The sequence below is a fragment of the Apostichopus japonicus genome, chromosome 5, assembly GCF_037975245.1.
Source record: "Apostichopus japonicus isolate 1M-3 chromosome 5, ASM3797524v1, whole genome shotgun sequence".
Classification (NCBI taxonomy): domain Eukaryota; kingdom Metazoa; phylum Echinodermata; class Holothuroidea; order Aspidochirotida; family Stichopodidae; genus Apostichopus; species Apostichopus japonicus.
The window spans coordinates 14,607,485-14,631,356 of record NC_092565.1 but is presented as its reverse complement, the minus strand read 5'-3'; the positions used below and the strand labels follow the sequence as shown (position 1 = coordinate 14,631,356).

The 23,872-nt window shown below is 39.2% G+C and overlaps 2 protein-coding genes across 5 annotated transcripts; both read right to left on the bottom strand.

The window, feature by feature from the left end:
• Positions 1-187: 187 nt before the first annotated feature.
• Positions 188-9,777, bottom strand: LOC139967776 (aldose reductase-related protein 2-like). 4 transcript variants are annotated; one of them, XM_071971847.1, is made up of 9 exons: positions 9,517-9,775; positions 8,254-8,421; positions 7,706-7,822; positions 6,902-6,982; positions 6,652-6,771; positions 6,215-6,321; positions 5,318-5,426; positions 3,734-3,816; positions 188-2,866 (listed from the first exon to the last, which is right to left on the bottom strand). In XM_071971847.1, exons 1-9 carry the CDS (start codon positions 9,592-9,594, stop codon positions 2,824-2,826), a joined length of 906 nt encoding a protein of 301 aa, XP_071827948.1. In that variant the 5' UTR covers positions 9,595-9,775; the 3' UTR covers positions 188-2,823. The 4 variants fall into 4 exon arrangements, 3 of the variants coding, with proteins under 3 accessions (XP_071827948.1, XP_071827949.1, XP_071827947.1); XM_071971846.1 differs by having other exon boundaries at positions 191-2,866; positions 5,318-5,483; positions 9,517-9,772; XM_071971848.1 differs by lacking the exon at positions 6,902-6,982 and having other exon boundaries at positions 5,318-5,483; positions 9,517-9,774.
• A 1,932-nt stretch (positions 9,778-11,709) lies between these two features.
• On the bottom strand, positions 11,710-18,764 carry LOC139967772 (cytochrome P450 26B1-like). The gene is made up of 7 exons (XM_071971840.1): positions 18,449-18,764; positions 16,545-16,766; positions 16,145-16,291; positions 15,434-15,568; positions 14,665-14,880; positions 13,379-13,810; positions 11,710-12,736 (listed from the first exon to the last, which is right to left on the bottom strand). Exons 2-7 carry the CDS (start codon positions 16,746-16,748, stop codon positions 12,383-12,385), a joined length of 1,488 nt encoding a protein of 495 aa, XP_071827941.1. The 5' UTR covers positions 16,749-16,766; positions 18,449-18,764; the 3' UTR covers positions 11,710-12,382.
• Positions 18,765-23,872: the final 5,108 nt, after the last annotated feature.

The window sequence follows — 23,872 nt, the reverse complement described above, 5'->3', positions numbered from 1 at the left end:
TGTGTATATGTCACACAGTTGTTTGATGTGTTCATATGGTTGCTACTGTCACATTTTCATTACAACAGCCCTATCAGAAATTTGTGGTAAATACTGAGACTTTTCCGAATTTGGCAAACAATAACAAGATCAGAACATGAATGTCACAACATTCTATTTTATATCATTTGTTTACAATGACGATCAAGGAGCAGTTCTAAGCATAAGGTTCTTGTATATTTAATAAGTCATAAATGTTTTTTAATAAAACACAGCTTGGGTGAGAAAGTACTCAAAAGTCAGACTCTAATATGCTGCGGCCGCTGGTACTTGGATCATAGAGGCAGAACTCGGAGTATGGTATTTCGTAGTCGGAACCTCTAAACTTGGAAGTAATTCATACTCGGATAAAAGAACTTGATTACAACACTGGCTCTTGGCGGATTATTACTCTTATCTGGAAAGTGTAGACCCATGTGGAATAACAGAACGAATGGTTGTCGTTTTTATTCATTTTTATTCTATCACTATAATAAAATCAAGGGTGTAAAACATGGAACACTTTATCTGTTACATCTACACAGAATGTTAACACATCATATCATGTGTTCCTTTATCTGTTACATCTACATTGATTGTTAATACATCATATCATGTGTTCCTTTGTGTCACCTACAAGAGCAGGGTACAATTTGGCGTGTTTGAATAGAGGCTATCCGTCCAATATAAAGACACAGTACAAGAAACTTAACAACACATTCAAGTATAAGCTTGATAATAAATTTAACCCTTCAAAGTTACAGGAAGTTTTGTCTTCCTTTAATTAGTAATTTGGTATAATGCTAAATTATCAATACCTTTGGTTCAAATATTAACCAGGTAATAGCATGGAGTTCAGGATGTTGAAACCATTTGCACGAGATTAACAAATGTTAGGTGTTTCTGTATAGATTTTGTTTTATACTGTATCGCTTACTCAATATCCCAGCCGTTCCTTTACCCTAGAAAAGCTAAATAATACCTCATACATAGATAATGTTGGTTTTTAATCCCAAACGGATATATACAAGTGGCAAATGATATCACATATCATTGTCGCTTGGCAAGCCTTATGGTAACATAGATAATGTTGGTTTTTAATCCCAAACGGATATATACAAGTGGCAAATGATATCACATACCATTGTCCCTTGGCAAGCCTTATGGTATCATAGATAATGTTGGTTTTTAATCCCAAACGGATATATACAAGTGGCAAATGATATCACATATCATTGTCCCTTGGCAAGCCTTATGGTATCATAGATAATGTTGGTTTTATCCCAAACGGATATATACAAGTGGCAAATGATATCACATATCATTGTCCCTTGGCAAGCCTTATGGTAACATAGATAACGTTGGTTTTTAATCCCAAACGGATATATACAAGTGGCAAATGATATCACATATCATTGTTCCTTGGCAAGCCTTATGGTAACATAGATAACGTTGGTTTTTAATCCCAAACGGATATATACAAGTGGCAAATGATATCACATATCATTGTCCCTTGGCAAGCCTTATGGTATCATAGATAACGTTGGTTTTTAATCCCAAACGGATATATACAAGTGGCAAATGATATCACATATCATTGTCCCTTGGCAAGCCTTATGGTATCATAGATAATGTTGGTTTTTAATCCCAAACGGATATATACAAGTGGCAAATGATATCACATATCATTGTCCCTTGGAAAGCCTTATGGTAACATAGATAACGTTGGTTTTTAATCCCAAACGGATATATACAAGTGGCAAATGATATCACATATCATTGTCGCTTGGCAACCTTATGATATCATAGATAATGTTGGTTTTTAATCCCAAACGGATATATACAAGTGGCAAATGATATCACATATCATTGTCCCTTGGCAAGCCTTATGGTAACATAGATAATGTTGGTTTTTAATCCCAAACGGATATTTACTAGTGGCAAATGATATCACATATCATTGTCGCTTGGCAAGCCTTATGGTAACATAGATAATGTTGGTTTTTAATCCCAAACGGATATATACAAGTGGCAAATGATATCACATATCATTGACATTGAGCATTCTATAGTATGCTCAATCTACCAATACACTTGTCTATATAATGCTGGCACATTCCTACTACATAGCCACTATCACTGTACTAGATCTGAATAGTTCCCTGGATTGTAGTTCCCTGGATTGTAGTTCCCTGGATTGTAGTTCCCTGGATTGTAGTTCCCTGGATTGTAGTTCCCTGGATTGTAGTTCCCTGGATTGTAGTTCCCTGGATTGTAGTTCCCTGGATTGTAGTTCCCTGGATTGTAGTTCCCTGGATTGTAGTTCCCTGGATTCCTGGGAATAGTTCCCTGGATTACACAAAGGCCTGTTTACTCACACAAAAGATGGCCCAGCTTACTATCACCAAAATACCATGGCATATCAACTCTAATGTGACACTTTATGTCACATCTACACTGAATGTTAACTGAACATTAATATCTGAAATAAATGTTTCTATTTAACTGGATTCATAATCATGACTGCAGACTTCCATGTTAGTTCGCCAATTTCATCAGATTGTGCTACTCAAAATAAGATGCGAACATTTTTTTTTTCTGCAAATGAAAGTATTGGGGGCATAAGCCTAGTAATTGATGAATTAAATTTTCACTAAGGCACATTTCATTCTGTTGTCAACCATGTCGAGTTCCCCTTGAGTGAAATAAAGAATGACTTCCACAGTTCATCTCGAGCAGGGAAAGTAGTTATTATTCAGATGTAATGTACGATGTTGCCCAGCAGGATACCCAAGCCAAGGTTTCTCAGTGTGTTGGGTCAAATGGATGCAGAGGATGGCCAAATGCTCTGAAAGAAAGATAAAACAACATAATTATAAAATATATAAATAAACTGTCCATACAGTTAACAAGAATTATTATAATACATTAAACAGTCCAAACAACTAGACAACTATACATTAATTATTAATCAATCAACGGTCACACAAAGAAGCAAATGGTCCAAGCAAAAGAAAACAATTATGCAATAAATGTTTCAAACTGATAAACATAGAAATGAAAGAATGCATGAATTTTTCAATACTATAGATAGCTGCATCTTAAAGGAATCTGAAACCTGAAGGATCCCTTCTTAAAGTTAACATACCTTGCAAGGTCATTGAGTCCACAGATTGTTATTGTTTCACAAGCATCAAAGGACATGAGCAATGTTGTAGCTCAATTGTTTGTTTTTTGTGGATATCTATCATTGTTCACTGTTCGCACACTGAAAACAAACTCTACAATTGCGACTGGTAGAATGCATGATTACATTGAAATAAAATTATAAATCTGTACCAAGTGAGGGACAAGTCCACTCAGTTATTACATATTGATAGGCATTATCATAAAGCATTTTGATAAACATTTATCTTCTTGAAGTTCATGTTATGTAATAAAGATGTCTGTTAAAGGGATGGTGCACACTGCAAGAAGCCAAAAGATCTGAGCAAGCCTCAAGGAGAGATGCAGATTTGAATCATTCCTCTTTTTGGCTGCTATTGACTTGCTATTCCTATGCACTTTCAAAAGCAGTAGTGACAATCTTTGTATTTTTTGGGGATGGTGAAGTGAGGGTTGGGGTTTTGGGACGAGCTTGATCGTACCCAGATTTACTCTGTTTTCAGTCATGGTTGCCATAAGAAAAGTACAAAATCAGACTGTTATCACTCACTCATCGTATGTGCAATATCTGTTATTTCGGTTCAATGACTTCAGCTCCTCTACCTCACTATCGGTCAGTGTAAAGTGAAGGCTCTGCAATACATAACGAAGAAACAATTAGCTGAAGCAATTAGCATTCTACAAATCAGAATACCCCCCTCAATTATTTTCCCAACTTTAGCCTTATACAAATCATGGTTACCAGTTTCAATTTGACTTCTGATTGAAGTTGAATTGATATGTTTTCATTGGCTTGAAGCACACTTGACTACTTTTTCCAAGCAAACTTGAAGCAAAAATTAAAGAGAACTTTTGAAAGGCCATGATAATGACACATTTGGTCACCTAGGAATTCAGTGCTATAAATACAATTGAACAGTCATTAGTCTGAATAGAAACAACCAATCTATATTTCGTATACAGCAATGACATAACTAACCCTTGCCATATGTTGAGAAATGACACTCCTAATCCTCATGTTGCATTCCCAAAAGAATGCCAGACCCAATCCATACTCTGTATAGAGCAATGAATCAACCAATCCATACATACTCTGTATAGAGCAATGAAACAACCAATCCATACATACTCTGTATAGAGCAATGAATCAACCAATCCATACATACTCTGTATAGAGCAATGAAACAACCCATCCGTCCATACTCTGTATAGAGCAATGAATCAACCAATCCATACTCTGTATAGAGCAGTGAGACAACCAATCCATACATACTATGTATAGAGCAGTGAGACAACCAATCCATGCATACTCTGTATAGAGCAATGAATCAACCAATCCATACATACTCTGTATAGAGCAATGAAACAACCATTCCATACATACTCTGTATAGAGCAATGAAACAACCAATCCATACATACTCTGTATAGAGCAATGAAACAACCAATCCATACATACTCTGTGTAGAGCAATGAATCAACCAATCCATACATACTCTGTATAGAGCAACCAGTGTAATTGCATACCATCAGCACACATGCACAGTGGTTATAGACACTCTTGATCCAACCTGCGCAATTGCATCCCATCAGCACATAGACATGGTGGGTACAGTATATATACCCCTGATCCAACCTGTGTAATTGCATCCTTGCACCACACAAGACATGTTGTGATGACATTTCTGAAGTGAACATGAATGAGATATAGAAACAACTTTCTGAACCTCAGGTTTCATTATGACATAACCGAAGCTAACCTTCTATACATCAGTTTAGTGATGACATTACTGGTGCCAGCATCATGTGTGGGACACAGAAACAACATTCTGTACATGAGTGTCTGCAAGAAGAGTAATGAAGCCAGCCTGTATGAAACATACCAGCAACATACCAGAGTATGAAACATACCAGCAACTTTCTCAAAACACAGTTTTATGACCACAGTACTGTCAACTTTCTAAAGTTTTATTAGCTGCCAGTACTTTATCATTAACAATTATATACTTCTTTAATATTAATGTGTGCGGCACAGAATACCTTTTGACCTCGATTAAAGAAAGGAAACAACAATTCACACTGTAATATAATTATGTAAAATATTTGTTAGCTCATGAATGAAATACTGATACTACCTGAAAATTTTCTAAGATTCTGGATGGTGTCACGCTCTTTGGCATGCACGCCACATTCTGTTGTAAATGGTATTGGATCAAGATCTGTGCCACCGACTTCCCTTTCTTCCTGGCAAGATCAATCAGTTTAGGATCATCCATAAGAATAGGATCATCATCCTGAGGACTGATGGGGTAAAAGATCGAGTCTGCCTTCCAATATCGCACCTTAAAACAATGTCTAATGAATTCCTTCTTTCACCACTTCTACTGGCGTGAAAACTTGGGAGACTGGAGAAGTGATGGGGAAATCATCTATTTTCCTTATTCATCCTTTGTGATACCACTAAATATAGTGTCATACTATTCGTATACTATGCATATAGTTATTTGTTTAGCATAAAATTATCAAACTACTTTGAATATAACAATTAAAATCCTGCTATAGGAAGTACACATACACTTATGACCACACAAGGCATTAAGACTCCTGTAAGTATATTTCATGACCACACAAGGCATTAAGACCATAGGAAGTACACATACATTTATGACCACACAAAGCAGTCAGACTCCAAGAAGTGCACATACATGCCATATCCAAGTAAGGCATCCAGATCCCTGTAAGTATACACACATGTAATGACCACATCCAGACCAAATACATCTACAGTACTGACCACACGTGGCATCCACATCTTACAATGTACACAAACATGTTATCAGCACATGAGGCATCAACAGTGAGAGAGAACACATACATGAAAAGTCAACACAATGCATCCAACTCCCAGAGAATATACATACATCTAATGACAACACAAGGTTTTCAGACCGCAGGAAGTTCACATACATGTAATGCACACACAAGACATCAGACATTCAACGGCAAATGAAAATGGAGGTGCGGTAGCTTACTCTTTTCTGTCCGGGGACCCCAGAGGACTGTAGGCAGTGACAGTGATGCCCTGAGACTTGCAGAAGCTCACCAAATCATCTTGAACAAGATAAGGAGATAATTCAATCTGTGGATTGGGAAAACAGTCTTTGGCTGATCCTGATAAATGATCTCTGTCCATTTAGTACAGCTACAGGTACTGGATGTCTACATTATGAAGAAGCTGTATATCATAATATCACTTTGTTTTATCTACAATCTGCAATAATGTTTCACTACCTTCCAAACAGAAACACTTTAGTAAACACTTTTCAGAGATGATATGGCTCCAGTCCGATACAGGGACCAAGCTATTGTAAACTTATGCTGGGTACTGAACATGTCAACTATGAATACTTTACATTTACTGTGACAAACACAATGACATTATATACAAAGAGTGAAAAAACAAAAATACCTGATTATTAGAAATAGGAACTTTATTTGGGAGGGCTTGAATTTCTTTAATCTGCGAAATGTTGAAGTTTGAGACCCCAATTGACTTGACCAAGCCTTTCTGCACTAACTGTTCCATCCCCTGGAAGAAAAGAAAACATGTGAATGCTATTTGACATGTCTACATAAAGCTACACTAAGAATAAAGACATTGTTATACTGATTTTGCAAAAGTCATACAGGTTAAATGGTAGGTAGTACAGATATCGTACATGCCACGTTTCTGTGAAGTGTACATCATTGAACAGAGTTCTCCCATCAGGTCCTGTGGGGCACATCTCACCTTCAATGTTCTAAGGATGACAAACAAACAGAAAAATAAATAAAAATAAAACAAAACTGTTAGCATAATGCTTATTAACCAAAGTGTAAAACAAACAGAAACCTACATTGCAAACAGAGGGGTTAATGAACAGTTAAAACAATTTGTGTAGGTTATTGTAATGAACTTTCTATTTAACAATATTTTAAATTTATTTAATTTAACAGTGGTAATAAATCTGGGATAAGTTCCAAGGAAACGGAAAGTTAACTTGCCTTTTAGGTTGACTACACTGTTTGCTCAGTTGACTATTACTGACTACTGATTCACTACTGTTTTCAGGGTTGACTGTTATTGTGTTCTAGGCTGACTATTGTTGACTAGAATTTCCCAGGTTGACTATAACTGTCTTCATACTGTTTCCAGACTGACAATTAATGACTGTGTTCTAGGCTGACTATTATTTACTACTGTTTCCAGGTTGACCACAACTGTACTCTAGACTAACTGATATTGACTATTGTTTTCCGGGCTGACTATTGTTTTCCGGGCTGACTATTATTGACTATTGTTTTGCAGGCTGACTATTATTGACTATTGTTTTTCAGGCTATCTATACTGTATTTTACAATGATTATGAGTCTATAACTATACTATTTTTGACTACCTTCTTCAATATTATCCTCACCAGATAGATGACTTAAAATGGCCAGTATGTGAGGTACAGAGTAAGATCATTCTACGTTATTTTTACCTGAATCCCAAATGGCCAGTGCACGAGATATAGATCAAGATAATCCAACTTCAAAGATTGTAGGGATTTCTTCAAGCCACTCTCAACATCTCCTAAACGATGAAAACTCTCAAATAACTGGAGAGAAAAAGAAATAACTGTTAAAGCAAGTTGGCCAAAAAAAAAAAAATGAACAGGTCCTCTCTTGTGAGAAAACCTTCAGTAACCATGGCTTACATTCCATCTAGGCCAAGTAATTTTATATAGTATGTATATTGTACCTTGCTGGTGATGAACAGGTTCTCTCTTATGAGAATACCTTCAGTAACCATGGCTAGCTTGCATTCCATAAGCCAAGTAATTTTATATAGTATATATGTATATTGTACCTTGCTGGTGATGAACAGGTCCCCTCTCTTGTAAGATTACCTTCAGTAATCTTGGCTTACATTCTATAAGCCAAGAAGTTTTATATAGTATGTATAGTACCTTGCTGGTACACAGTACCTTCAGTAACCATGGCTTACATTCCATAAGCCAAGTTATTTTATATAGAATGTATATTGTACCTTGCTGGTGATGAACAGGTCCTCTCTTTTCACAGTGCCATCAGTAGTCTTGGCTTGTATTCCATCTCCCACAGTTTCTTCATTCTCATAGCAGTAAGCACAGTCGATGTGACGGTAACCGGTATCTATGGCTGCTTTCACTGCTGCTGATAACTTGGACGGTTCAGACTGAAAAATGAAAATGAGAAGAGATGATTAACAGGAGAGATGCTGTTGCTTTGCCTTATTGTATTCAGACTAATCTCACATAACAATTAACAATTATGTGACAGTTGTCCAAATATTTAAGCAAACCAAGTAACAAATAGGGATGGCCGGAGAGGAATGGCCAGAGGTTATTACTAGTAGTGTGTTAGGAAGTTTTACTTTTACAATAGCAGGATTTATTTAGGGTCACTTAATAATGTTTTACATAGAGTACATCAAGTTTGTTTCAATTTATCAATTTAATGAACAGAAAGGTCAATACATCTGCCAATGCATTTGTCTGATTGATGTTTTTTAATCCACCAAAGAGTTAGGAAAGACCAGACACCATTATTTGGTTCAAATTTTCATTTGCTTGATATCTGCAAATAGAACATCATCATGATTTTGTGCTTACTTACTACTCAAAAGTACCTTAAATGTGTGTAGAGTTAAGGATTGCTTAGGCTAGTTTGTGTATATAATGAAATTCTTCATGGACTTCATAATGGACTTTAAATTTAAATTTACAAAGTGGCTATTCTTACGACTAGTTGTAAGAATAATTTATAAATACGCATGCGCAGTTGCTTTAACGTGGCTATTTTTACGACTAGGAGTACTATTTTTACGACTAGGAGTAACAATAATTTCCGGTTAGGGTTAGTGTTTATGGTTAGGTTTAGGGTTACCCCTACTACTTGCGAAGTTGCTTTAATTACTTTACTGCGCTTGAATTCGCCGATGTCGTAAGAATAGTTTATAAATAATTGTTACAACTAGTCGTAAGAATAGCCACGGCCTTAAATTTAATCAATAATGAAGTCTCATTGCCATACCTAGTGTGGTTAGTAATGATATCTTAATGACTGCCACGCTTAGTGTAATTATGTATCGGTCGAGGAAACTTTTTGGAATGTAGTACTAGTAGTAGTACTGTGTAGGCAGGTCACGATAGCCTAAGACTACTACTTAAGACTAAGACTAGTGGAACCCTGGAAGTGGACACTGCATAGTCTTACGTTACAGTTACACCAACGTGTATTATTATTGCAGATGTCACTCGTCGTAACTAACCTTCCAAGTTCCTAGACCGAGGAGAGGCATTTTCATTCCCTTGGCGAGGTTGACGTACAAATTGGCCTTCGCCATCATCTAATACAATCTGCTAGTTCTTGCAATTCTTAAAACCAATCGGAACATTTGACTTTTCTCAATACTACAGCACACTTCTGTCTTTGTTCGATCTACCACTATACTACACTGCCACGTAACTCCGAGCTAGAATTTTTGCACAGGGGAGCAAAAATTTCGAGCTAGCTACAGTACGAAGTTTGTCCCAGGGTCCAACTTGAAGTTAATTCCAACCGCAAATTGAGCTTCTACGGAAGTGTAGAAAGGACATGTAAACATCGCTCTGGTCTAGGCTACACATTCCTAATGAGACGTCATAATTTTACTTAAGGGGAGGACTAAAAAATGAGAACAATTTTGGTTTAGTAAAAGCAACTAATACCAATGTACTCACTGTAAGAGATGAAAACTACAGAATGAAAACTTTACCGAAAGGAAATGAGGGCGGTATTGATGCACTTAGCACAGAGCCGTATGGCTCTGACTTAGCACAGAGCCGTATATCTCTATATACGGCTCTGACTTAGCAGACAAAGTCTTCGGATGTGTGTTCTGATTAATTCAATTTGGCTTCGGCTTTGAGTACGTTTCTGCACGCTGCTGTGTTGGACGAATCAAACCGTAATAGGAATTAACAGCTTTGTGATCCGCGTTATAGTCATACTTTTTAAGAAAAAGTCGCCCAGGAAAGAACCTGGGCACGAAAACCAAACTACTGAACGACTGATCCGCTTCTAACCCCAGTCCCCTTGCATCGGGACGCGTAATTTCTTTTCCTAGGAGGGTTAGGGGTAATTATCATATATAGGCGTATCCAAACCCTCGCGCATGCGTGTTACCCATAGACACGCGTTACTCATCGCTCGCTGTAATACACATGTGTGGGCCGGGTGTACGTGGGCAGTATGTACGCTGTACAACGCAATAGATCTCCGCTGTACAGTTTTACAATGCAGTTTGCCTTTTTGGCCAAGGATTACCAAGTGAGAATTGAATAAAATAAGTGAATGAAATACAAATTAAAGCGCGATCAAATCGTCACCCTCAATATCATCACATAATTATTTTTCATTTGTACAATTAAACAATGATGCAAAGCAGATAAAGTACCGAATGACTGATAGTTCATAAAAGCAGGCTTAAGTTTGTATGTAGGCCTACTATATCAGTATCATGTACATGTTACACTTTACCGTAACATTAAAGTTTACCGTGAAGCTAGAAATACATGTAATGTAGGCTAGCAGATTAACATTAACCAAATCATTAAATTAATGTCAGTCGCGCACAATGATGACGACAGATGAAATCCGTACATTGTGTCTAAAATCTGGGTGAGAGAATTACTTTAGTAAATGCAATTGTATCGAGTAACTTTACATCTAGGGCGAGATTCCAGCTGAAGATTGGCGCAAGGATTGTCAGTCGAACAGGTCTCCATTGTTGCACGAACGCATATACGTATATATGTGTGCAAAACGTGAATCGCGTCGCACACACTGTATGTACGACTACTACTACTAGCTATAAACTTTATACGAGTAACACGCAAGCGCGAGGGTTTGGATACGCCTATATATGATAATTACCCTAACCCTCCTAGGAAAAAAAATTACGCCATCGGGACTATGACTGTGTGATCATCGTCAGGTGCGCATCACCATTCCCCTCGAAAGGGAACAGATACTACACATGATCATAACCAAAAGGCCGAGAAGCGTTATAGGCATTGCCGACTTTGCAATCCGCGGTCCCTCTCACAATTTTGCAAGGCCGGTAAGAGTATCTCCATTAGTTATCCCTTTCAGAAAACCAAACATTGCAAGTTAGAAGTGCAATGTCCTAGTTACATAGTCATGTAATTCTTCTACTGAACTGAGAGATGCTACCAGTGACCTTAGGGAAATACGAGAGCTTAACTGAGAATGTACGGATAACGACTGATTCACAGTTGGGAAAAATGAATTTGATTGGAAACCAATGGAGTATTTCACCGAGGAATTAGTAGTTGATTGAGTCAATCGGAAATTAGTTGGTCAGTCGAGACTTGCACCGTGTATCAAAACGACGTGGCCATAATAGAAGAAAGCGAAACGGAAAATCGTAGGGAATAAGGACATTTTGATCTATTGCAAATGAAGTTTTCTATGTATATATATTTTCTATTATGCAAATTAGTATTTTCCAAACACGCAAAGAGAGTTGAAGGAAAGAAAACATGAACACTGAATGTTTTTACATAATATTACAAAATGAAAAATTTAAATCGTTTCAGATAAAGAATTACATTGCTATATGAATTTTAGTTGACCCTGACCATGAAATTTCTTTGGAATGTACAATAGAACATTTGTGAGGAACGTGGGGTGGGGGGGGGGGGTATGGGTGGCCATTTCTCAGAGAAGCTGCCACATTATTTCACATCCTTGGGTTAGTCATTTTCAATTATAAACAGAAGAGCCTGTCGTTGTAGTTAGTGGTATAATACTTCCACCTTATAAAGGTCATGGAACTTTAGCAGTATATAACATTTAATGTTGCAAAACAATGGATTCATGGAATAAATGAAACAATGCTATATATTGAGAATCGGTCTCAAACAGTAATACGCAATTGACGATATTTTTGCAGGGTGCATGAGGATGCATAAGCATATATAATCCGCTCTCCTTCCTAACGGGTGTATTCCTGGTGGAAACATTGTTAACCGATACGTCTGGATGACAGTACCAGTGCATATCCTGAATATACCATCCAACCTGTCAGTTGCCATGGTGACCATGCATGCCGTATCTCAGTTTTATGGCACTTATATGACGTCATCAGGAGATAATCTGTTAAATTTTAATGGTAATCCGTTGACCGGGTGAGGTATCGGTAGGAAATTGAACTGAACGTCCTTGGCGAGTGGTTCTACTTCGCACGTTCGTGCTAGTTCAACCAATAAAATACGAAGGATGAGCTGGGCGAATTGTTTACCCATGCAAGATCGAGAACCACCACCGAAGATCGGGTAGTTGTATCGACCGCCGATTTGGTCTTCTTTGCGTTCTGGAGAGAATCGATCCGGGTCAAACTGGTCCCGGTCAAAATAACTGTCGGAGAAGGAGAGGGTATCGCGAATACTATAGAGTACCGTCCACCCTTGTGGAATCTGGTATCCCTGTAAGAAAACAAAAATAAATGTGAAAGCATCGTCTCATTGCGTATATACTGTCACTCACCACTTTACTTATATTTTGCCGATACGTACAGTACTGTAGCCAAAATTAAGGGCTGAGGGATGGGGGTGGGGTGAGGGTGGGGTTGCTTGTCTTTTAAGAAAAGGATTATATAATTTTCCAGTGCAAATAGAGGCTACATGTGATCTCAACATTTGTTGTTGCGTTGTTGATTCAAAACGGGAAAGCAAAAGGTCACAAACTGAAGTATCTTGTGCTTAATTTGTTGAGATTTTGAAAGCAAGCACCTGTTGTTCCATTCACAGAAAAATGTTTGGAAGTCTCGATATAAGGTTGTCAATGAAGTTATTCTGTTACAATCAACCAGTGTGAGAAGCAGTTCACTGCGGAATGCCTTTAAGGTGACTCAATTCAAACTAACAAAGAAACACATATTGTTCTGACAATCAATCAACCACGGATAGTTTTTAAAATCTTGTTGAACCTTGCATGGAAGATTAAACTGTCACGCCATGGTTCCAATTGGTTCGTGTCAATAGTGGGGGACATATACACTGCAAATTTTCAAAGTACGTAACAAGTACGTAACAAAGTATTCGAAAATGATTTAGAGGTAAACTCACCTCCAGCTCAAACGTCTTCAGAACTTTTCTAAAGCCACCTCCTACTGGTGGCGCTATTCTCAAACCTTCACGGACAACGTTTGTGAGATATTTACATTCTACTAATCGGTCAAAGGTCAGACCATTGCGCCGGTCAATAAGTCCTGACTGGATAAGTTCTTGACGTATATTCTTTAACAGATCCGGGTTCCTACTGATATGATACAGCAATGTTGTCGCAGCGCTGGAGGTCGTATTAAAGCCTGCATTTAATAGGTCAACCATATCCGCTTTGAGTGATTCGGTAGTCATGTGACCACCCTCAGCCTCCTCATCGACATGATCCATTAAAATCCTCAGAGCATCCTGAGTGTCCTCCTCTGGAGATGTCTTCATCTTTCTCTCGACTACCGAGTCTAATCGAGAAAGTAGAATCTTCTTGGCCAGTAATGCCTATAAAGGAGAAAAACGGGGAAATGTAAATCACGCAAAGTTAATCGGGCTGTGATCATAGCGCAAAGTAAACTAAAGTCTATTGCATTGATTTTAGTTTTCATTTCTATCGATTAAACAAAGGTATAATCTTCGTGAATTTTATTCCAAAAGTCTTTCCTTCAAGTGCTCATCTTCGGAACTGGTTTCACCAAACACAATTTAAAAATAAGAATGGGATCGGGTAGAGAGAGGTGGACCGGATGTTGGTATCCACCCCACAAATTGGTAAAGTTACATCCCTCTGAATATATATACTGTTTACACTGTGTACGGTATATCTGTAAAGAATTATATAAACTTCACAAGAATACCGCTCATCGCAACCCTGAAACCCCTCCCCAACCCTCCCCTCCCCCCTTATAAAAAAAAACCCTACTTCAAAGGATTCCATATACGCGATTGCAACATGTTATCTACGTAAGCTGATGACTATCATTCACCGTTATGATCCAAGTTGAAGTCAGTCCCAAATTACGTAATATAAGGCACTTATAATTGTGTTTACTATATTACTCTATTACAATAATGCAACCATAATTATTGATCTATGTCCAAAATGCCAATTGCTCACGAACCCCCCCCCCCCCCCTTACCTCAACCTCACGCACTCTTCAAAGAAAACAACGTCGACGGGTGTATACTATGACCTTCGGATCTGGTAGATTTGGCGTCCCTACTGATTTATTCTTGTCTTAGTATAGTAAATACTAATATGCACACCTGTACTGAGTATAAATAGGCCAAGTCATAAGTAACTTGATAATCTTATAACTTCTTGAATAAGGAATTAGAAAAGATTCTGCATTTTCTACCTTTCTATATGGTGTGCCTGGTAAATCGAAAGGTAGGGTGAAGAATCCTTTGGTAAAGTCCATGAAAGTGTCTGCCATTTCACCTCCCTCTATTTCCTTATGGTCAAATCCACATAGTACAACAGCGGCGATGTCAAACAGTAGCCTCCTGGTAGCATCGAACGCCAAAACGGACTTTTCCGTGCACCATGAATCAATACCATCTTGTATCAAAGGCTTTGAAAAGAAAGTAAAGTAATAATATATATAATATTTATCTAAATTAAACGTAAGTTTAAGCTATACACACGGCATTGTAAAAATGAAGTGTAACAGGTGGGGTGGTTTGAATTGGGGGCATTCCTCAACCAAAAGATTGGTAAATTCGTTCGAAGCCTGCCTTTATAGGTATATTGTGAAGAATTTACAGCACCCGCACGCCCCTTTCCTCCCCGCCCCCCCCCCCCAACCACCACGATTATCCATCCTTTTGTTCGTCTTTAAATATGTCCATGTATAGCCCTTAAGAACCTCGTATATTTAATTTATCTGAATACTTCATAATAATCATTTCCCTGTCAGCTGAGACACTGAAACGAAACAGGCAGCAAGAAAAAAAATAATACCAGTAACAGTAATTAATGAACCGGTATGACGTCATCACATGGACCAAGGCGAACTTGGTAACACTTGATGAACCACATACATAATAACTTTGGATTCAACGTGATCATAAACAAAATCATAAATAGACATTAAACTTCAGGAAGTAAACATTAAGACCACTCACCAAGGAAAGTTCAACGTACCCCTGTAGCGCCTCATGGGTAAACGCTCTGGAGACGTACCTCCGTAGCATGGTATGGCGATCGCCCGAGGACAGGGTCAAGACGTTACCCAGGAGGTTTCTGGTACTCTGAGGCCACTGTGTAGGTCAAGGAAATTGCTAGAATGACCGAGATTGATTAAGAATCAACTTATATTTACAGTTACTATTATCTCACACCTGCTCCTGCATGGGAAGAGGGGGGTTGCTACTACCTCCCCTGCCCCGGGGATATTGGTCAATGCTTTGAAATCTGACTCTCGAAGTCGAAGGAATATCATAACTCAAAGAATGCCGGTCAAGCAATTTTCACAATATATGCTAAGGATGTGGGTCTACCGGTATAGGTTTACAAATGAGTATGTGTACGGTAAATCACAGACGAAATAATGGGATGGAAAGGCAGTTGAATTTTCAAGTGGGCAGCAGTCTATATGTCTCTCCCCCCCCCCCGCTCCCTCCCACTTAACTGCGTTGATGCATCATTCGTTACCTATAAATATAAAATTCAACCCCCACCAAAAGCTGAAACTTCCTGTACCACGGTATAGGCCTATATATAGTATGTACATAGATATTACATTAGAGACGAGGAAAACTCTTCACCAAACTAAGACGCTGAAGTGAATTCCACACTTTTTCTCTCTTTTTTTTTAATAGGGGACGGCAATATACCTGAGATTCAACAATATTGTTCTCCCCGTGGAGAATGGTATGAAGGTTTTCTGCTCCATATATACGTATGGTAGGTCTGCCAAACAAATGTGTTTTGAACATCCTGCAGTTGTTACGTTGAAATTTTTCGGTATAAAACTTAGAACCCTGTCAAGTGAAGAAAAGGAAATCAAATGATAACCGTAACAATCTGAACGGTGTATGGCTTCTCAAAGAACGAAACCTCCAGCATCAGTATGTTGTAATTTAACTCGAAATATTATTTTATTAGGAAAAGAAACTGATTTTTACAAATCATTTTGCAAATCAATTTGTGTAAAAGAGCAGCAAATTTACATTTTTGGTGTGCACGACATTAAACTTTCTCCAAAAAAATAATAATAATAATAATAATAATTACCTGTGTTAAAAGTTTGAATGATTCTCCGATCACAGGCCATCCCATTCCACCAGGAGGTAATGGTGCTTTACAATTTCGATCAATTCCAGAGTAAATAACGTAGTAGTACCAACAGTTATATACGGCCGCAGCAATAATGTATGATGTAACGATGATTAATACAGGCATCCGTAGAAGACCAAGCACCTCCAAATAACCGTCCATTGTAATTTATGAAATGAACTAAAACAGTAACAGGAAAATTTTTGGAAAAAAAAATTAAGATTTGTCGAGACATACGTAGTAATAGTAATTGTCTAAATACGGACAGGATTCGCAAGTATTTTCCAAGGCGGAAAAAAACGCGGACCGTCGAAAAAACAAGTTTCTTCCACTAAAATTGGAAGAAACTCAAATAAGTGGGAAATTACTGTTTAAGCTTTAACACAATTATTGTGTGTACTGACTGATTAATGTAAAATCTAAGAATTAAACAGACCTGAGCCACAGGTATATATCCCAGAGCAAAGTAAATCAGCTGAAAAAAACACAATAAGCTACTGGCGCATAGAGCTATACTGGCCCATAGAGCTACTGGCGCATAGAGCTACTGGCGCATAGAACTACTGGCACACAGAGCTACTGGTGCACAGAGCTACTGGCGCATAGAGCTACTGGCGCATAGAGCTACTGGCGCACAGAGCTACTGGCGCACAGAGCTACTGGCGCATAGCGCCACTGGAGCATCAAGCTACTGGCGAATAGAGCTACTGGCGCATAGAGCTACTGGCGCATAGAGCTACTGGCGCACAGAGCTACTGGCGCACAGAGCTACTGGCGCACAGAGCTACTGGCGCATAGAGCTACTGGCGCATAGAGCTACTGGCGCATAGAGCTACTGGCGCATAGAGCTATTGGTGCACAGAGCTACTGGTGCATAGAGCTACTGGCGCATAGAGCTACTGGCGCATAGAGCTACTGGCGCATAAAGCTACTGGCGCATAGAGCTATTGGCGCACAGAGCTACTGGCGCACAGAGCTACTGGCGCATAGAGCTATTGGTGCACAGAGCTACTGGTGCATAGAGCTACTGGCGCATAGAGCTACTGGCGCATATAGCTACTGCCACATAGAGCTACTGGCGCATAGAGCTACTGGCGCATAGAGCTACTGGCGCATAGAGCTACTGGCGCATACAGCTACTTGCGCATAGAGCTACTGGCGCATACAGCTACTGGCCCACAACTTAATTCCTGCTTAGATCCAAGAAACATAAACATGGAAAACATTACAGTTCACTATTTTTAATGAATCCCCAAATGTACGTCCTTACTGGTGCAACGCGTTTGTTTAAGGTTAGCTAAAATCAAATTATTCTACCGGGTTTTCATCTGGGCAGTGGTTTTTGCCAACACTTTTCCACGTCACTGCCTAACTTTTGTTTATGGTTACATTGAAACTGATCTGAACTTCTAAAGTTACTAAACAAAAACAAAAACAGAATATAAAAAAAAAATAATCGATGTGCACTGTTTCAACATAGACCAGTGTGCTCTAGTATCTCTCCATTGGAACTGGCTACACAAAAGTAGCTCAATTAATGTAGTGGAGCAAATGTTCTTACATCCAGTCTATCGTTAGTCTCGACCAGTTTGGATACTCTATAAGTCATTCAGTATATTTATTCATGCCTTCCTTCGTTCGTTCGTACGTCCAGGATTCTGTCTGTTCGTCCGTTCGTCCGTCCGCCCGTCCGCCCGTTCGTCCGTCCATCCGTCCGTCCTTCCGTCCGTCCGTTCGTTCGTGCTTACGTTCATATATTTATTCATTCGTTACAATACATCCATTCATAACCATTCTAAGACAACAAAGTTCATGTACTACAAACTTTTCTCAACAATGCTATATCCCGATACCGACCTTACCTTCAGAGGTGTGTACATACAGGTTCCACGTGAGAGATATCCGTCCAAATCTTCAGGTATACGAAGCTTTATATCAGATGATCAAATTGTGAGTCGAACCAGGCTAAAAAGGTTTAGTACACAAGCTCCATGTATAACCGACTCATGTCAGATCTGCACGAGATAACCTTGCAAACAGCGCTGGAATAATCATTTCAAATTATGCTTTGATCTGTTGTAAAAATGATATAAACCAGCTCAGTGTATTATCAACAGGGCTGCACTGTTGCACGTACCATGGAGCTATAAACTCCATGCACGTACCATCTACAGCGGTGCTTTTGTACTCCTTCTTGTTCTCTGTTCAAAGATTGAGTGTATACACGCACTTTGATTTCAGGGTCACTTTGTGTGTGAGTCTATTGATCCATGTCAGGAAACTCACATGATAAAGCATAGGTATACACACAGTGACTGAAGCAGTATAGCCTACTTAATAGGTGCTGCGCCTGTTCACAGTAGCTCGCGACAATGTAGTAACATTGTGGACCATACAATATCCGGCTACAGGCGCGAATACAGTGGGGGGGGGGTGTATATCCCCTTCCTCCTTCAACCTCACAGAAAATTTAATAGAAGTACGTTATTAGTGCACCTTGCGTGATTATAGAGATAATTAATAACCTATATGCATATCCCATGCCAGAATGCACCATTTCATCACGTCTAAACGTATATTATATGTTTCTTGAATGGCCCCAGACCCATTACGCGGGAGTCGCCATCTACAACCGATGGGCCACACACCTCTTTTTTAAAATCCCTCCATGGAATTTTTCAGAGACTCCCTCAAGTGCAGAAGTGATATTCCCAAGCAGGTCTACAAACTTTCAGCTAGTCAGTTTTGTATAGATGTGAATGCTGCTTTATGTACAAAGAAGTATAATTTCGCGCAGCGAATCATATACAAGTATGAAGTGGTAATTCATATAGGCCTACAGCGGTAATTAAGCTATAGACCAGGGGGGTAGGAAGCTTCCAAAAAGTGGGTGGGGGTGTGGCAGTAATGAGTGTCCGGGCGTCCGTAGGACACTTATTACTAGGAAATAGTGTCTCATTTGCGTGAATAGTGTCTCAGGGACACTTTCCCTTGCTTTCTACCTACCGTGGAAAGTGTCCGGGTTCTCTTTAAAGAGCTTTAACGTGGTTCTGTTGAGTGACAAACATTTCTGGCCCTATCTATGTTCCCTTATTACTTAAAAGGAGGTAATTTACTAGCGAAGACCAGGTTGACAATGTTATATATCGGTCAGCATGCACCCTCAAAACTCGGTTAAAGCATAACTAATACTTCCAGTGTCGACTGTTGTGGGAAGAGGCTTCAAAATGTTATTATTATCATGGAGACTACACTCCAGAGGGACGCCAGAGGGACGCTGTCCGCTCTATTTCGATCGTCGACTGTCAGAAGGCTGCATAATGAATGTTAAACTTATCTTCCGAACTAATTAGTCATGTCTGTCTGACTCTGCTGCTTATCAATCGTTACTACCATTAGGGTAGTTGTTTGGAAGGTCGGAATTTCTAAACGTTGGAGAAAGATCAACCATGTAGGTTGAAGGTAAATGTATTTCAACCGGTACGCGGCGGCGGAAAGTTCCCCGCCATCCGGAGCATGGAGGTCAAATCCGGGGTCAGAGCAGGGAGTTGTTATGGAAAAACTCCTGGTCAGAGTCAATATATTTTATTCAGTACGCGGGAAATGTGGAAATCTCTCGCTCTACGTTCTAGGTGTGACAAAGTATTTATTTCACGCATGCGTATTTGCATTCTACTGTAAAATGTATACGGCCAGGTCGATAACGCGGAAACGCGGAAACCGCGGAAACCGCGGAAATCGAGAAACCGGGTTCAATATCAACGGTTTCCGCGGTTTCCGCGTTATCGACCTTGCTATATAGCAAGGTCGAAAACGCGGAAACCGCGGAAACGAGAGGAATTTGTCAAGGGAGGGTGACAAAGTCTTTTTTTTGGGCGCATTTCAGCCTATATTCGCCAAAAAGGGGTGCGGGTTTAAAGCTATTTCAGTAAATGTAGGTCGAAAACGCGGAAATCGTACTTTTACAATGGACGAGTTAGATTATTTTGTCAAGGGAGGATAAAGACGTTTTTTGAGCGCATTTCAGCCAATATGCGCCAGGAGGGGTGGGAAAGGGCTAAGGTTTTTTTTTTATACTAAATGCAGGTCGCAAACGCGGAAATGTTTTTGTACACAATGAATGGCGAAACTAGAGGATTTGTCAAGGCGGATGGTGAAGAGTTTTCGGCGCATTTCAGTCAATATGCGCCAGGAAGGTGATGGAGTTGTAGGCTTTTCCCCTAAATGCAGGTCGAAAACACGGAAATGTTTTTAACAAAGGCGGAACTAGAGGAGTTTGCCAAGGGAGGGAAATGAAGTGTTTTTGGCCGGCGCATTTCAGCCAATATGCGCCAGCAAAGGTGTGGGGATGTGGTTTGAGGCTTTTACACTAAATACAGGTCGAAAACGCGGAAATGTTTTTAACAAAGGCGGAACTAGGGGAGTTTGTCAAGGGAGGGTGAAAAAGTGTTTTGGCGCATATCAGCTGTAATGCGCCAAGAAGGGGTGGGGTAAAATAATTTATTTTACTAAAAGCCGGTCGAAAACGCGGAATTGTTTTTTACAATGGCGAAACAAGAGAAACTAGGCACGGTGAAGATGTTTTCTGAGCGTATTTCAGCCAATATGCGCCACGAGGGGGTGCGGGAGGGGTGTAGCCTTTTTTAATACTAAATGCAGGTCGAAAACGCGGAAATGTATTTAACAAAGGGTGAACTAGGGGAGTTCGCTAAGGGAGGGAAATGAAGTGTTTTGGTCGGCGCATGTCAGCCAATATGCGCCAGCAAAGGTCTGGGGAGGTGGGTTGAGGCTGTTACACTAAATACAGGTCGAAAACGCGGAAATGTTTTTTTAACAATGGTGAAACTAAAGGGTTTTGTGGTGGTTATTCCAGACATTAATCAAAGAAAATGTGACGTAGGCTATTAATATCAGAGCTTAAGTATTTCGCCATGGCATAAGTCTCAGCATACCGGTTCTTAAGCTAATAATTGAGTAGAGCTTGATATAAGTACTTCATACCCGACGAATCTAAGTGTTTTCTACATAACGATATCTCAAATAACAAACTTAAAAGAAAGAGAGTAAACACAAACGGAGGTACAATGGAAATTTTCTGATATAAACACGTATAGAACTAAAACATTAAGCTTTTTCAAGGTCCCGTAACACTCATTAAAGAAGTAATGATTTAGTGGTAATTTAAATCGGTCAAGCACTCTTTGGACTGGGCAAGACGCATTATGGTACTCTTCTACAATGTCATTAGAGTTCATGTTACCCAATGGTTTGGTGATCCAAGGCGTGCTGCATGGATTAGGGCCCAGAGCGTGTTCGTGGTCCCGTTACACTCATTAAAGAAGTAATGATTTAGTGGTCATTTTAATTGGTCAAGCACTCTTTGGACCGGGCAAGACGCATTACGGTACCCTTCTACAATGTCTGTAGAGTTCATATGACTCATTGGTTGGGTGGTCCAAGGCGTGCTGGTCTTGATTAGGAGCCAAATGTTTTTCATTCGTTGTCCCGTTACACTAATTTAATAAGTGATTATTTAGTTGTCATTTTAATTGGTCAAGCACTCTTTGGACCGGGCAAGACGCATTATGGTATCCTTCTTCATTGTCTTAAGAATTCATATGACCCATTGGTTAGGTGGTCCAAGGCGTGCTAGTCTTGATTAGGGCCTAAAGTGATTTTTCGTCAGGTCCCGTTTCCGTTACATTAATTTAAGAACCGATGATGTAGTGGTCATTTTAGTTGGTCAAGAACTCTTTGGACCGGGCAAGATGCACTATGGTACCCATTTACATTGTCAATAGAGTTCAAATGACCCAGATAAACCTCTTTTCCACGACCAAATGTTGAACATCTTGTAAGAATGCATTCGTCTTGTCATAAGTGTTACGTCGGTACCATTGTCGAATAAGTAACTGAATAGGTAGCAGTTACTCATTCGCGAACGTCGAACGAGGAACGAGGAATTAGTATCTAACTTCACACCGGTATTCCAATACTGGGGAAGATGGCAGGGTTGCCAGTTTTATTGTAACGCAATCGGTCAAATAATTGTAAATGTGACTGTCTTACTTCTAATAGTTCGCAACTTCAAGTTCATACACTTCCTCCGAATCGTCCCCCAAAACATAGGTTTTATGTTTTCTTTTCCTAAACGATCAAAAGCTCCTTTGCCGTCCCCTAGCTGTGAAAATTCTCTAGTTCCGCCATTGTACATACGCACCTTTATATATACCGACGGGGTGGCCCCAGAGGGGGAGGGAGAAGCGGGGTAACAGTCCCCTTCCCCTCGTCGGGGAGGTCTAGCCCCCTGGTAGGGGAAATTATGATTTCGTCAGGGAGCAATGAAGAAAAAAATATATTATTGTGTATTTCTTATCATCATAATGATCATTCTATGATAAAGATAAATGTTGGAAAATCAGTCCCCGACAGGTGTCAGCCGCACCGACATACGGGCTTCAAACTTCTCTCATATACCAAAAAAGACACCACAAATTACCGCGCGCTTCGGCAATATTAGATTTATATATGTATCTGTATGTGTAAATATATCTATATATATATATATATATATATATATATATATATATATATATATATATATATCTATATATATATATATACATATATATGTATGTGTAAGTATATACATATATATATATATATATATATATATATATATATAATTTTTTATTTTTTTATTAATATTACAACGTGCACACAATTGTTTCCGGGGACCTTAGCTCCCGTGTCGGAGAAATCCTGGAACCATCCCTGCATATCAAATGGACGTTAACAAGCATTACTGAGTTTTCTGCCTGTATTTAGTGAAAAAAGCTTCAAACCCAAACCCTTCTTGGCGCATGTTGGCTGAAATGCGACCAAAACATTTCTTTACATTCCTGCATGCATTTAGAGTATTTCCGTCATTGTTAAAAAAAAATTCGCGTTTTCGACATGCCTTTAGTGAAAAGACTTCAACCTCACCCCTTTTTGGCGCCTATTTGCTAAAATGCGCCCAAAACACCTTTTCACCCTGTCTTAACAAAATCATCTAGTTGTGAAAAATGTTGTGAAAAATTTTTTTCCGCGTTTTCGACCTACACTAACTGAAAAAAGTCTCATACCCCCACTCCATCCTTGCGCATATTGGCAAACACTTTTTCCGCGTTTTCGACCTGCATTAAGTGAAAAAGCCTCAACATCCTTCCTCACCCCCTTCCTGGCATTTTGGCTGAAATGCGCCAGCCAAAACCCTTCTTTTCCCTCCCTTAGCAAACTCCTCT